We start from the raw sequence: 16,184 nt of genomic DNA, 5'->3' as shown, positions 1-16,184 counted from the left end.
AATAAGGGTCAGGCATGCAAATGGCACTGCCATAAACACAGAGCTGAAAAACAGTTATGCGATAGTTAATTTTTTAAAAAACTAGAATATGACTCAAACTCTTAGTTCCAGACCACATTTTTCTAAGTAGTGAAATGTGGCCAACTTGATGGGGTTGGCAGATAAGTCTGTGAGCCTCTTTTTATAAATGTTTTAACTGTTTCACAAGGCTAGAGTGGTATAATTTCTGTGGTGGGTGTATAGTCAGAGTGGGGCTGGCAAAAAGGGATCAAGAGAGGATTCAAGTTGGAAAACAATGAATAATTATACTCAAGAACCATGAACCCAATCCTACAACAATTCTTCATGGCTTCCAATTCCTAAACCCATTTTCTATTAAATGAAAGCGGTCATCTAAGTGATGCGCTGGGAATCAGGATATTATAGAACATCTTAGTTCCAATTTCATACATCTGTATCTTCATATAAAACCCCCAAGTGCAAATAATACATCTCAGTCACTCTGTAAATCATTTTTCTATGTTGGTTTCTTTTCTCAATCTTTAGCCAAAACTAGATCTGGGACAGATTCCAGGCCAGAACAAAACTGCAAAATTCCATACTCCCCATTCTTCGGTTATTTTGCCTTGAATTGAAGTGGGTACTTGGCAGTTAGACACTGGGGAACTCGAAATTTTGATTCTCTCTCTTCATTAATCAAGTTGACCAACTAATTTCTAGACTTTCAATCAGCTCTGTACCTTCCTGTTGCTAACCCAGTATGTAGTCTTCCTGCCTCAGAAACTATAGACGTAAAAAGTGTTCTTAACAATTTGACACTTGGAAAACTGAACCCAGCTTTCCTGGGGAATTGTTCAAAATCAAAATGGCTTGGGTTAGGGGCAGATCTAGGGCTCTAGTTTAAGGATTCTGACTCAGAAAACGAAGTTCTTGAGAGGTCCTCTCAGAATACCCAGTGTGAGAGATTTAGGCTGGTCTTAAGTGGAGGGGGAGATGCAAAGCAGTGGAACTGCCCTGACATTTGACTCCTGATTGAGGGTAGGTCCGATGGGGGACCGGTGGGGCCGAGTTAGCAAGAACATTTGAACTTACGGCAAGAGACTTGAGTTCCACAACCACATGCTCTTTGTAAAGGTACTTAATATTTAACTTCTTTATAGGCAGGTAATCAGTACAAACCTGTGCAGTCATAGTTGTCCATCTTACTTTGATCCTTTTTCTTCCCTCACTTGGGAATTATAATCATTAAAGGTACTAATATAGGGGAAATAACATAGAATAGTGCCTGTAACAAGTTAAGGCTTAATATTATCACTAACTACTGTTACACAGCCAATCTTCGACAGGCTCACTGCTCACTAGCTAATGCGCTAAACGCAGCCTAAATCTTCTTTGGTCCACTACTACGCACTATCGCCCCCAAGAGAGCTCGTGCGCACAATGAACTTCCTGCCTAGGCGCAAGCTCCGCCCTCCAGGGCACGCCCCTTAAAGCGCGGAAGACATGGTGAGGCGCGCGCTCATCTGATCGTGATGTAAAGTGGGTGCAAGGCCCGCGAGTAGGGGCGTTTGCTTCCGGGGCCAGGGGAGCTTCATTTCCGGTAGGAGCCGGCATCGCTGGTACCTACGGTGAAGGGAGTGTTTGCGGCCTTTAGTGATCCCGTGGCTTCAGTCCGGGGAAGCCAAGCATGAAGATCACGAGGCAGAAACATGCCAAGAAGCATCTCGGCTTCTTCCGCAACAATTTCGGAGTCCGTGAGCCGTACCAGATCCTGCTAGATGGTACCTTCTGCCAGGCGGCGCTACGGGGCCGCATCCAGCTGCGAGAGCAGTTGCCCCGCTACCTCATGGGGGAGACACAGCTGTGCACCACCAGGTGGGCCCGCCCGGCAGGGACAGGGGCTGGGACGGGGGCTGGGGGGATCCGCGGGTGTGGTAGAGGCCAGCCCGCAGCTCACAGGCCTCCTGGCGAGCCCACGAGGTGCAAGGCGCCCCGTCCACGAGGAGTTGACAGGCAAGTTGTTGCTCTAGGGAGGTCAGGGGAGTGATAGCTACAATGTAGGCGGAAGGCACTATACAGTGTCCTGGAATAGTCCCTTGTCGTTAGCCTGGCGACTAAGACCACGTGCTTTGTAGTCCGCGGCTATGACTTAAGACTTAGTCCCAGTCCTACTGGCTCTGTTATTTTGGGCGACTTTTTTAACCTCTGAGCTTTGGATTTCTCATCTGCAAAAAAGAGACCATAACTACTTATAAGGTCACTGAAGTATCAAATGAGGAGGTCTGCTGGCTCTGGAGCATTTGCTGGGATCCGAAACCTACTCCTTTTAAATGGTGGTGGTTATTTGCAAGGCTCTTCCTCATTTAAATTTAAAATTTTCAAGCTTCACAACTGCCCTGTGAGGTGACACCTTTGTTTCTCAAAAAGATGAGTCAGGCCTTGAGATGACGACTGCCCAAGGCCATTCGTGTATTCGTCTGTGTTTTTTAAGTTACCAACCATATGCTGTAGCCACTGAGGATAACTTGGTGAGCAGGACAAACTCGCAGCCCTCTCGGCCCAGAAAGTGCACCTGTCAGCCTGCAGTCGGTGAGCTTTGAGCCCAGGTCTCACTTCCACATTTCCTCAGTGTGCAAACACTTAGGACAGAACCTGGTGCGTGTGGGAGGGAGAGAGGTTGTCGTCGGGAAGGTTTCCCAGAGGACGTAGCATCTGAGTCCAGCCACCGTTCAGTTCCCAGGGGAAGGGCTATGTTGGGTGACAGAAAAGAGGTAAGTGACATTCCCTGTGGTGAGGACCTTTGGAACAAAGGAATGGAGTTGTGAAGTGCGTGGGAAAGGGATTATTAGGGTACAGAGTGTATTTGGAAATGAAGATGGTGAAAGGGTCAATTGAGGCTAGATCATGAAGGACATTGTTTTTAAAATTTAGTAGGTTTCTTTTTCATTGTAGAATGTTACTTTAAGAAATATTTACGTGAAGAAAAGAAAGTTCAACTGACCCATAATCCCTGCCCCAGTGAGGAGCCACTGCTAACACGTGCTGTGTCGTACACTCAGTTCTTTACAGATACACACAAAGGCAGGAGAACGCGCTCTCGCGGTGCACCGCGTGTCACTGGCCTGTGCTTCTCCCCTAACGCGGCCCTGGGAGCAGCTTTCCATATTCACGACCTCAGGCGGTGCTCCCTCGGTCATAGGTACCCCACATGTTTGATCCCCTTAGTGTCCAGGGCTGCCAGACGCGTCTGTGGGGAGCCGGGGCCCCTGAGTTGCTTGCTTCTGGCTATAAGCAGCTTGTCTGTCCGTTTATCCCCGTGTGCCATAGAAACAGGAGCATTTTTAATAGCGTGCTATGATACAGAAAAGGTTGAGAAGTACTGCGGGAAATGATATTCTATAGCATTTTTTTCCTAAAGAACTTAACTTCTGAAACATTTCACACATACACAAAAGTAGAAGAGTATAATGAAATGTCTCATCTAGTGTTTACAATTATCAACACGGACAGCCTTGTTTCATTTATCCTTTCCCTTCCTTATTGGTGGTTTATTTTAAAGCATAGTCTGTCAATTCTTGTTGTGAATCATTAACAGATAAAGAAGGCTTTTTTTAAAAAAATATTTATTTTTAGAGAGAGGGGAAGAGAGAGAGAAAGAAAGGGAGAGAAATATCAGTGTGTGGTTGCCTCTCGCACACCCTCAACTGGGGACCCGGCTCGCAACCCAGGCATGTGCCCTGACTGGGAATCAAATTGGTGACCCTTTGGTTCTCAGGCCAGCGCTCATTCCATTGAGCCACACCAGTCAGGGCTTGATAAGTTTTTTTAAAGAATGGTGATATGACAATACAAGCTAACAAAATTGTTTCAAATAAAGTTAAAGGCATCTAAGCACTCCAAGAGCCATTGTACAGAAAAAACATAATAGACTTTTTGGTCAGCCCAATACTTGGATTCACATTTCAGCTTTATCACTTATTAATTTGAATTTGGGCATATTACTCGAAATCTCACAGAATTGGGTACTCTGTAATCAGTATAATTTTAAAGTAAGCTGCCTAACTTCGTATGACCGTTTTGAGATTAAGCAAGAAATTAAGTAAAGATCGAGTAGCGTGCTGCCTGGCACATAATAGACACTCAGTAAATTTTAATCTTATTTTTATTGTTTTCACTTGGTCTATGAATTTTCCAAGTCTTTTAAAAATGAATGACTACTATATGACTTCTGGCAACCAAAGCCAGATTGTATTGGTATAGTTTTATTTTTAAAAAATATTAATATTATTTTTTATACTTGCTTTATGTAAGCAATATGTTTCTGTTAAAATAATGACCTGCTAATAACATTTTCTTTTTCAGGTGTGTGTTAAAAGAGTTAGAAACCTTGGGAAAGGACTTGTATGGGGCAAAATTGATTGCACAGAAATGCCAGACTCGAAATTGTTCCCACTTCAAGAATGCAGTGTGTGGATCAGAATGTCTGCTTTCCATGGTTGAAGATGGAAATCCTCATCATTATTTTGTGGCATCACAGGTGATACTATTAACATGAGTCAATTTTTAATCATTCCTTTTTTTAAAATTATATTTTATTGAATATGCTATTATAGTTGTCCTAATTTTTCCCCTTTGCCCCCCTCCACCCAGCAACCCCCTACTCCCTCAGGCAATCCCCACACCATTGTTCATGTCCATGGGTCATTTGTATAAATTCTCTGGCTGCTCCATTTCCTACATTGCACTTGACATCCCCAAGGCTATTCTGTAACTACCTATTTGTACTTAATCCCCTCACCTCTTCACCCATTCCCCACAACCCCTCCCACCTGGCAACCATCAAAACCCTCCCCATATCCATGATTCTGTCTCTGTTATACCTGTTTGCTTAGTCTTTTTTAGATTTGATTGTTGATTTGTATTTTTGCCATTTTATTGTTTATAGTTTTGATCTTCTTTTTCTTAAGTCCCTTTAACACTTTATATAATAATAGTTTGGTGATGATGAAATCTTTTAGTTTTTTCTTATCTGGGAAGCTCTATCTGCCCTTCGATTCTAAATGCTAGCCTTGCTGGGTAGAGCAATCTTGGCTGTAGGTCCCTGCTTTTATGACTTTGAATACTTCTTGCCAGTCCCTTCTAGCCTGCAAAGTTTCTTTTGAGAATTCAGCTGAGAGTGTTATGGGTACTCCTTTGTAGGCAACTAACTTCTTTACTCTTGCTGCTTTTAAGATTCTCTAGCTTTCGTCGTCATCGGCAGCCGTCCGTCTCGAGAGACGATGGTGTAGCTTCTTAAGAGTCTATCTGCACCGCCGAGAATGGCTGTGCAGTCCGACTCGGGAGTGACACGGTATCTGTCTCCTCCCGTGTTGAATCGACATCTTGCAATGACGCTGGAGTGTCCTCTCCAGTGAAGCTGAAGCTACAGAGCCTGGGCAGGGTGATATGGAGGGTCTGCTGTTGCCCATGCAGCAGACCCCCCCTCTCTTCGCAGCTGAAGGGTCCAAGGGAAAGACGGAGTCAATACAGCTTGGCTTCAGGTGCGCCGCAGGAGTTGCCGGTGTTGACTACAACATCAAACCGCCTTAGGGACTCCAGCTCTGGATTTTCTGTCGGGGTTTATTCCCTTAGCCTTTCCCCTGAAGAGGTATGCCGCAAGGCAGCGGAGGTTTTTTGGAGTCAGAGTTTTCCTTCTCTGATGTGCCCTGACTGGAAGATCAAACCAGCGACACTTAGCTCGCAGGCCGACGCTCAATCCACTGAGCCAAACCAGCCAGGTCTCTAGCTTTAACCTTTGGCATTTAAATTATGATGTGTCTTGGTGTAGTCCTCTTTGTATTTTGCTTGTTTGGGACTCTGTGCTTCCTGGACTTGCATGTTTATTTCCTTCACCAAATTCAGGAAGTTTTCTTCCACTATTTTTTCAAATAGATTTCCAATTTCTTGCTCTTTTTCTTCTTCCAGCACCCCTATGATGTAAATGTTGGACCTCTTAAAGCTGTCCCAGAGGTTGCTTACACTATCAGTTTTTTTGGATTCTTTTTTCTTATTGTTCTGATTTGTTTTTTGCTTCCTCATGTTTCTTATTGATTTGATTCTTGGCTTCACTCACTCGACTGTTGTTTCCCTATACAGAAGTCCCTCTCTGTATCGCGGTTCATTTATTGTGGCCTCACTGTATCGCGGGATTTTGCAGTACTGTATACGTATGTTGTTAAAGTTACGTAGGTTTAAGAGTGTAGAATAAATGTAAGGTTCCAACTTCGTGCGGGGTGGGGGTGGGGCGTCTAGAACGTAATGCCCGCAATAAGTGAGGGAACACTGTAAATTGTTCTTTATTTCAGTTAGTGTATCCTTCGTTTCTGCCTGGATCTTTTTTATGCTGCTGAGGTCCTCACTAAGTTCCTTGAGCATTGTTATAACCAGTGTTTTGAATTCTGCATCTGATAGTTAGCTTATCTCCATTTTGTTTAGCTCCTTTCCTGGAGTTTTGATCTTTTCTTTCATTTGGGCCATGTTTCTTTGTCTCTTCGTTTTGGCAGCCTCCCTGTGTTTGTTTCTATGTATTAGGTAGAGCTGCTGTGACTCTGTGTCTTGGGAGTTTGGCATAATGTAGTGGGTGTCCTGTAAGGTCCTTTGGTACAGTCTCTCCTATCACCCAAGCTGGGTACTTGAGGTGTTTCCTTTGTGTGGGCTGATTACACCCTACTCTTAGAGTTGAGCCTTGGTTGCTGTTGGCAGATCAATGGGAGGCATTTACCCAAGCCAGTCAGCTCCAAGGACTGTCCACCTATGAGCACTGAACACCAACCTTTGCCTTCCATGGAGGATCAGCTGTACAGAGGCAGGGTGTTGGTGCTCTGACGTGGCCTATAGCTGTCCACTGGGTGTGCTGGCCCTGGGGTTTCCCAGGTAGTGCAGACCAAGGTCAGCCTCCACCTGTCCTTTGCCTGGGGCCACCCTGCCTGAGCTATAAATCAATCTGAGATGGCTGCTACTTTTGCTAGGCTTGGAGAGTCCCAGGTAAAGCCAAGCTGTGAGTCTAGGCTGGCTGCTGCTAGTGCTCGGCCTGGGGCCACTTAGCAAGTGGTACAGGGGCTGAGAGTTCACTGAGGCTGGCACTTGCCTATTTGATAGGATTTAGAAGGTTGCCTATTTGATAGGGTTTAGAAAGTTGTGAAGCATGAGCCAAGATCAGCCATTCATATGGAAAAGTGACTTGGGTGGACCAGTAAGTTCGGTGGTGCAGAGTGTCTGGGGATCTCCGAAACCAGTCAAACAGTGTTAGCCAGGTTGATGGAGTCTAAGGTATGGCAGCAGCTTGCTGGCTCTGTGCGGGGATTGTTTAGAAAAGGGACAATGGCCTCCTATCACCTTGATGCCAGACACTTCCATTTCTCTCTGGACACCACTGGTGCCTTTCAAGCTGCTACCCCAGTGCGGGAGCTCAGAGGGAGTGAGTCTGAGTAGATAAGTCCGTGTGTGGGTTCTTTAAGAGGAAATGCCTGGGGCTCCAGCAGTTTCTTCCACTGACTCAATCCCTGCTGGTTCCTGGCACTGGAACCCTGGGCTGGGGGGCCTGGTACCTCGCCCCCGAGATACCCCTCCTGAATTTTTGTCCAGCACACAAGGGTGTGGGACCAGCCTGTGCTGCGTCTGCACCCCTCCTTCCAGTCTAGATGAATATAGTTTCTTTAATTCCATAGTTGTCAGACTTCTATTCAACTCTATTTCTGGTGGTTCTGAGTGATGGTCGTTCTATATTTCAATTGTAATTTTGATGTTGTGCAAAGAGGCTTGCCTATGCCATCTTCACCCTAATAATTTCTATTTATACTTCATATGGAGCTATTTATAATCAGAAAAAAAGATAGTGGAAGTGGTTTGTTAAAGTGTTGTGACTTTATTAAATTACTAGCTTTTAAGTTAATTTGCAGTCAATAAAAGCATTTGTCATTAGAGAATTTGAAAGCTTTAAGCATATTGATTTTCTTCTTAATTGCTGGAGTTCCCTGTTTAAAAATAAAAACTATCGGTATAGAGATGTGATGATAGGTTTTTGGGTTTGCGAAGGGAAGATGAGTAGAGCAAAGATTTTGTGTTCTATGTTCATAAATGTTTTTTCCCCTTTCTGCATTTCTTACTGGTTTTTAACAAGTCATGTCCCATATTATTTGAAACTGTACCAGCAACATGGACCTGTTTCAGGCCTTTAAAATGACCTGGAGGCAGCGGAAGAGAGACCCTCGGGGCTGCTATTAATGAAGAAGTTCACTTTCATACAGATTTGCTTAAATATGCTTTCAGAACTTTAACATTACATAATTAAAGGCAAAGCTGAATCTAGAACCTGAGTCAGCTAATGCCTACCTTATTTCTATTACTTCAACCTCTGTGAGCATTCTTAACCCTCTCTGGAGCACATCTTAGAGCAGAAGCAAGGGACACCACCCACCATGATGACCTTTGCATTAGTTTGTAATTCTAGGTCCCAGAAGAGCAATTTTCAACCGTTGCAATATCTGACTATTTAGTCAGGGACACTGACCTCTTTTCCTTTAGATTGTCAGATTTAAAAAATGACAGCAGCCCACACAACAATAGCTGTCCAGTGTGAATGCCCTGTCTTGAACCATAAATATATAGGTTATATAATAGAGTTGCATGTTATTGGTCACATTGCATAATAAAGTTGCATTTGACTGGTTAATTCTTGGTACGAGAAATCCTTATGTACAAGTGTAGGCACCTGATTTTTTTTTTTTAACAAGTGACTTCGGAGCAAAAGGATAGTGAGTACTAATGTTATTATTTTTTTGTAAATCAGTCAAAATTATACTTATTTTTCTTGCTCAGATCAGCAGAAAAAATACTTTTTGTTTCTCTTCCCTTATTTGTTATAAAATATATTGTACTACTAGTGAGAGATAAAAATTTGAAAAATAGAACCTGTGATCTCTTTTATTTTTAATATAACTCTTGATGTTCTTAGAAACCTATTTAAGGCATCTAATTTAACTGATATATTCGAACTAAATAATTCTGTTTTTCTTTTTAATAGGATCAGAATTTGTCCATGAACGTAAAGAAAAGGCCTGGGGTTCCTCTTATGTTTATTATTCAGAACACTATAGTTTTGGACAAACCTTCTCCCAAAACGGTCGCCTTTGTTAAAGCAGTAGAGTCAGGTCAGCTTGTCTCCGTTCATGAGAAGCAAAGTATCAAGCAACTCAAAGAGGAACAGGGTTTAGTAAAAAACCCTGAACAGAGAAGAAGAAAAAAGCGCAAGAAAATAAGTGGCCCCAATCCTCTTAGCTGTTTGAAGAAAAAGAAAAAAGCACAGGATACAAAACCCTCTGCCTCTGAAAAGAAAAGAAAAAGAAAAAGAATACGGACCAGATCGACCTCAAAAGTGCTTTCTGGAAAGGAGACTGCAGAGGGATAAGGAATCCTTTGGGTACTTTGAAAGACATTCAAACATGAAAAGTAAATTTCTTTTTAAAACTGGAATGCTTAGGATAAAAAAACAACTTATTTTTGTAAATGAATATTGATTTATAGCCTTTGCCTAAAATTATCTGTAAATAAAAAACAAAGCAATGAATGGGTTTAGGAGATTGTTTGCTGATGTAGAACTGTTGTATCTTTCTGTCTCATCATCACCCCTCACCCCGCAACATTACATATAAATAGTTTAAACAATCCAATAGTGTCAGAAGGCTTGTGACAAAAAATAAAAAAGTAGTTGTCCCCCTTTCACATTCAGAGGAAACTTCCTCTTTCAATTCATGTAGGGGTTATAGAATTTACTTTTATATGTCCAAATGGTATGAATAGGCTGCTACCTTTTGATCCATCCGTTATTGACTTTCTACCAGAAAGAAGGGAAGTTTTGCTTATGTTACTCAACCATTTTTCCAATATAATATATACTAAATTCAATATTTTTATTATTGTGACTATACACCTTATAATCCACTGAACCAAGTAGCTTGCTGTGATTGGATTTCTTTCTTATACTGTTTTTTGTTATTCCAGAAGTTCATAATAACCAATTTTAGTATCTGACTTGATCTTGCCACATACTTGAATAACTCCGTAAAGGACCTCAAAGTATAGTTTTCCATATAATATCAAGTCATTTCTTACCCCTGGAGATACTTCTGGAGCCTTTTATCTTCCAATGTTGAAAGTTTTTCTTCTTTGCATGTTGCTCAGCTTTCATTGAAGTACTCCTTGCCCTTATCCAGAGACGTACCTTTTCACTTTTGTTTCCTAGATTCTTCTTGGTTTTTTCTCTTTTCCTCTAGTGGAGCAGAGTGTGTAGGAAGTACATTTTCTTGAGGCTTAACTAGTGTGTCTGCCTTTATATTTGTTGGACTGATAACCTAGCAAGATGATGAATTCTTGGTTGAAAATCATTTCAGTTTCCCTGGAGAACTTAATTGTTTAGTGGGGGGTGGGGGGAGGGGCTATTTGTTTTTTTGGAGTTCCATTTGTCTAATGAGGATTTTCTTTTAGATGTAAATGTTAACTTGCAAAAACTACAAAATACTATTTAAGATGGACTATGAATATGTTACTTAAAAAGTGTCTAAAGAGTCAATTCAATTAGGAATTGAATGGTCAAACTTGTCTTTTTCAGCCCCTTCTGCAATTGTTTTAAGCATTCATCGAGCCAAAATTACATTGTTTTTGCACTATAAGATTGACCTATAAAGTTGTTGAAAAGTGGAAACTGATTAGTAGCTCCTGATTTCGAGCCACCTTCAAGCAGCGGTTCTTAATCTGGACCATTCAAAATATGATCAGCTATGAAGTACATCATGACTAAATTCTTAATTAATGGCTTAAATGAATGACTTTTTAAATATTTGAGACAATTCAAATTTATTTGTAGGGAAATGTCATTCTCAGTTTAATTCAGAGATGCTTTTATGGTGAAAGAGGAGTTAGAGCTTTACACCAGGAATAAAACACAGGCTATTACCTGGCAAGCCAGGTTAGTGTTTGGATTGTCATTTCATGATTCTGTTATGAATTCTGAACAGTGAGAACATTTTTTTAAAGGCAGGTAAAGGTACTGGAGAAAAAAGTGAATACATATAGTTCTGTAGTTCCTGTGAGGAAAGAACATTTGTCAATAATGGCAAGAGTTAGGATTAACAAATCAAAGTGGTAAAAGCAGGTGAAATATACACAGGTGATACTTCAATATGGTAAAATGCATAAAATTTAGGTATTAATGTGATACAAATAAACATACATATACATAATACACAATATAATATAGAATCATTATGCATACATACTGTTATTGCTCCTTTTTCCTTAGTTATTTTATACAAGTCCTTTTAAAAAAACTTGAGGTTAACTTTGCATCTCATTTTGTGAAGGTGAGGATATCTTCCTTTGTATGAAGGAGTTGCATCTTGCTCGGTGAAACAAGTTGTTGCATGAAAGTTAATAATGTATAGAACGTTGCATAAGGATGCTGAGTAGCCGGAGGGGCACATCATGCCAGCTCTTAAGCCTGCTTTTCTGTACTCCATGGTGATGCTGGAGCTGGAACTCAACCACGCTTCTCTGGTGGCAGCTGCTGTCTCTTAGGTGCTGCCAATGAGAGGCGCCAGAGACAGGACCTGGAAGGAGGGTGGAGGGAGAAAGGAGGACGTGCTTCTTCCCGGGAGCTTACGGGAGACTCCTTGACAGCTAGCGGTTCCTGTGAGCGTCACTTCTTCACTCCAGCAGTAGCAGTTACTTACCAATGGTCTCTAAAGCCAATTTGTAACAGAAACAGCTTTATTACCTCCCCACCCCCAACAGAGAACCAGACAGCAGCCCTAGCTGGCTGGAGCCTTTTTTTTTTTTTTTTTTTTTCCCCCTGAGCTCTGTCTGGGTACCAGACCCACGGGGCCCCTCTGAGCTGAGACACATTAACACGAATGGATTAGAGCCTGCCTCCTCAAAGGTTTCAGCTCCACGGGGCTCCTTGTCCAGGCTTCCAGGTTTTAGAATTCTAACCTCTTCCCTTCCCTTGCTTCCCACAGTCGCTACCGCCAGAGTTCTTAAGAGTTTTCTTTTTACCTATTTAGTTACCCATTAACAGCTTGGTACCTAATTAATACTTGTTTACATTGACTTCTCCCTCTTCACATAACTGGTGTGCCTTTTCTTTCCCAACTAGACCCTGATCTAAGGGTCCTAATTAGCCAGGCCTGACTCGTGTCCTTTCTGGAGCTAGCAGGAAGGCGTCGGCTCTACTCAAATTATGCAGACCGATACTGGATAAAAGACAATTTATAGAAGGGGACAAAATGGGGTACTATTCAAAAGAGAGTTAAGGAGGGATCAGGCAAACAAACAAAAAAGAAAAAAAGCCTCGTAAGCATTAAGATAATTTTTAAACATTATAAAACACTGTCTCACCCATCTTCTTTCTCTTCTTTCTAAAACATTCCTACTAAAATTATTGGGAAGGTGAAAAGACATCACACCACTGTGATGGTTATAATTAGACAAAAAGGCATATATCGAGTGTTGTCAAGGATGTGGAGAAATTGGAAGCCGCACACAGTGCTACTGAGGATGTGAGATGGTGCAGCTGCTTCAAAAAATAGTCTGGCTGTTTCTCAAATGCTTAAACGTAGAAGTGAACCATGGCGGGTATGGCTTGGTTGAGCGTCGGACGAGAACCAAAAGGTCACCAATTGAATTCCCAGTCAGGGCACATACCTGGGTTGCAGTTTGGTCCCCCGTTCGGGGACATGCAAGAGACAACTGATCAATGTTTCTCACGTGGATGTATCTCTCTCTCTCTTTCTCTGTCCCTTCCCCTTTCTCTTAAAGTAAATACAGAAATATTTTTTAAGAAGCATAGAGTTGCCTCATATTATCTATCTGTTTCATCCCTAGGTGTATTTGTATACCTGAGAGAAATGAAAACATATGTCCACAAAATTTATACACAAAAATTTTCAACAGCATTATTTATAACACCAAAAAGTGGAGACAAACCAAATGTCCATTAACTGATGAAAGGATATAAAAATGTGGTATAGACATATAATGGAATATTATTTGTCAATTAAAAAGAAATGAACTATTGATACGATGGCATGGATAAGCTTTGAAAGCATTATGCTAAGTGAAAATAGTCACAAGTGATCATGTTCGAGTCCATTTTACAAGAAGTGTTCGAAATGGGCAAATCTATAGAGACAGAAAGTAGGTTAATGTATATCTCACACTGGGTAGCAGGGGGAAAGAGTGTAGGGTTTCCAAGGTAATACAAAATTTCTAAATTGATTGTGACCATACAGTGGACATACAACAATGCGAATATATAAAACCATTTAATTTGTACACTTCATTTTTTTAAGTATATTTTATTGATTATGTTGTTACAGTGGTCCCAATTTCTTTCCCTTTGCTCCCCTCTGCCCAGTACCCCCCTTCCCTTCAGCAATCCCACCCCCTTAGTTCATGTCCATGAGTCATGCATGCAAATTCTTTGGCTTCACCCTTTCCTATATTATTCTTAACTTCCCCCTGTCTATTTTGTGCCAACCGATTATGCTTCTTAGTCCCCGCACCATTTCCCCATTTCTCTCCCTTCCCCCTCCCAGCTGATAACCCTCCAAATGATCCCCATACCTATGATTCTGTTCCTATTCTGGTTTGCTTAGTTGGATTTTTTTTTATTTTTTAGATTCAGTTGTTGATAGTTGTGAGTTTGTTGTCATTTTAGTGTTCATAGTTTTGATCTTCTTTTTCTTAAGTAAGTCCCTTTGACATTTCATATAATAATGGCTTGGTGATGATGAACTCCTTTAGCTTTACCTTGTCTGGGAAGCACTTCATCTGTCCTTCCATTCTAAATGATAGCTTTGCTGGATAGAGCAATCTTGGTTGTATGTCCTTGCTTTTCATCACATTGAATACTTCTTGCCAGTCCCTTCTTGCCTGCAAAGTGTCTTTTGAGAAATCAGCTGATAGTCTTATAGGCACACCTTTGTAGGCAACTCTCCACTCCTCTCTTGCTGCTTTTAGGATTCTCTTTTTATCTTTCACCTTTGGCATTTTAATCACGATGTGTCTTGGTGTGGTCCCCTCTGGGTCCAGCTCGTCCAGGACTCTCTGTGCTTCCTGGACTTGTATGTCTATTTCCTTTGCAAAATTTGGGAAGTTTTCCTCCATTATTTTTTCACATAAGTTTTTAATTTCTTGCTCTTCCTCTTCTCCTTCTGGCACCCCCATGATTTAGATGTTGGCACATTTAAAATTGTCCCAGAGGTTCTCAAGCCTCTCCTCATTTTTTTCAATTCTTGTTTCATCATTCTGTACTGGTTGACTGTTTTTTTCTTCCTTATGTTCCAAATCATTGATTTGAACCACGGTTTCCTTCCCTTCACCATTGGTTTTGTGTGGATTTTCCTTCATTTCACTTAGCATAGCCTTCACTTCTTCTCTTATGCGTCTGCTGTACTCAAGCATATCTGTCAAGCCTGTGAGCATCTTTATCACCAGTGTTTTGAATTCTGTGTCTGTTAGGTTGGCTATCTCCTCATCTGTTAAGCTGGCTATCTCCTCGTCACTTAGTTCTCCCACTGGAACCTTGATCCGTTCCCTCTTTTGAGCCATACTTCTCTGTCTCCTTATCTTGACAGGTTCCTGTGCTTGTTTGCCTCTGTGTCTTGGGTAGAACTGTCACTCCTGTTATAAGGGACAGAGCCTTAGGGATTCATCAGCACAGGCAACCTGTTTCACCACGTTGTGGCACTATATGTGGGGGAGGGGTCCGAGAGGGAACAATGCTGCCAGCCCAGCACTCGCCCCTTTTCCAGGCGCTTGTCCCACTTCCACACTAGACTCGCGACCCTCTAGCTGCTGCCCTGGCCATCGTTCCCAGAGTGGGTGAGTCTGTGGATGTTCTAGGACCATGGGGGCCCTTTAAACAAGTGGACACTGCTGAGAGACCAGCAGTTTCTGCCTCCATTCCAACCCTCACTGATTTGCACAGTCAGAAGGAATGAGGCTTGATTTTCCCTGGTTCTGGAACTGTGAGCTTCGAGGTCCAGTGAGGAGCTGGGAATGCTCCCCAGGTGTCCCTCCTGGCTTTTTAAAACATCTAATTATCCTCTCCACTGGCTTGCCACTGCCACCGCTGCTGCCACCACCACACTGCATCCTCTCTGCCCCGGCTCCACCCCTCCTACCTGCCTGGATGAGTATATCTTTGTTTGTTGGACTTCCATGCAGTTTGATTTTCTGGAACTTATGTTTGTTTCTAGTTTTGAGGTAGTTGTATTCCTTCTTAGTTGTGGAGGGAGATGCAGCGTGTCTGTCTATGCCTCCATCTTGGCCGGAAGTCAATTTGTACACTTGAATGGGTGAATTGTGTTATGTAAACTTTATCTCAATAAAGTGGTTTTTTAAAAAGTATTTATACATTCAGTTGGTATACAGTACATATTCATGAATTATTCATGTAACCAAGTGGATTGAACAAAATATACTTCTGCAGTTTAGATGTATTAGAAGAAATGGTATGCAATTGATTCCAGTTTCTTTAAAGGAAAAATATTACTGACAAACTATTTTGGTGCTAATGCTTTATTTATTTTTCTCCCACAAATTAATCCCAAGAAGATCTTACCAGCTCACTGTCCACTCCCTGATGCAGCCAGAAAGATGCCATCTGTTCCCTTTAGTTTCCAAAACGTTACAAGTTGTCTAAACCTTCCCACAGGTAGTAAATGCTAAAAAGGTAAATCTTCCAAATGTTCATCACTTTGCATAGCTATTTACAATGATGTTTTGTTGCTTGTGTGAAAATGATAATCCCTGTGTAATGAGATATTTTCATCTCCAAAACTGAATTAACAAATGTAAATCTTTAATGTGGTAAGCAACAGGAGCAGGTGCTGTTTAGCTATATGACAAAGTAACATTCATACCGGCTGCTGGAGAGTCGTCCACATTCAGAAAGAGCAGGGACTAAAGGGAAACTCAGAGAATGGCGTGGATTGTAGAAGATCCATGTGTCAGCCCCTATTGTCCACATTTGCAGCCCCTTAGAATGGTGGTGAGTCCAGAGAGCTGGTCAGGGAGGTAGCAGCCCTAATCGTGACAGCTTCTGGGTTTTTCTCTCTCATCATTATGACCTGAAACAACAATTTAGA

At 41.9% G+C, this 16,184-nt stretch overlaps 1 protein-coding gene across 1 annotated transcript; it reads left to right on the top strand.

The window, feature by feature from the left end:
* Positions 1 to 1,579: 1,579 nt before the first annotated feature.
* UTP23 (UTP23 small subunit processome component) lies at positions 1,580 to 9,445 on the top strand. Its single transcript, XM_090282750.1, has 3 exons — positions 1,580 to 1,875; positions 4,363 to 4,537; positions 9,062 to 9,445. The coding sequence occupies exons 1-3, from the start codon at positions 1,688 to 1,690 to the stop codon at positions 9,443 to 9,445; spliced, it is 747 nt and encodes a 248-aa protein (XP_090138876.1). The 5' UTR covers positions 1,580 to 1,687.
* The last annotated feature ends 6,739 nt before the right edge of the window (positions 9,446 to 16,184 follow it).

This window comes from Furipterus horrens, unplaced genomic scaffold (assembly GCF_987537825.1).
Source record: "Furipterus horrens unplaced genomic scaffold, mFurHor1.1.pri manual_scaffold_7, whole genome shotgun sequence".
Lineage (NCBI taxonomy): Eukaryota > Metazoa > Chordata > Mammalia > Chiroptera > Furipteridae > Furipterus > Furipterus horrens.
The sequence above is the reverse complement of the archived record's forward strand: the minus strand, read 5'-3'. Positions and strand labels throughout refer to the sequence as shown.

What these genes read in the sequence shown, in the direction of transcription:
- UTP23 (XM_090282750.1), top strand. Translation starts at nt 1,688, where the DNA reads ATGAAGATCACGAGGCAGAAACATGCCAAGAAGCATCTCGGCTTCTTC. An exon ending in ACACAGCTGTGCACCACCAG is followed by an intron (nt 1,876 to 4,362) that starts GTGGGCCCGCCC and finishes TTTCTTTTTCAG; the next exon opens with GTGTGTGTTAAAAGAGTTAG. An exon ending in ATTATTTTGTGGCATCACAG is followed by an intron (nt 4,538 to 9,061) that starts GTGATACTATTA and finishes TCTTTTTAATAG; the next exon opens with GATCAGAATTTGTCCATGAA.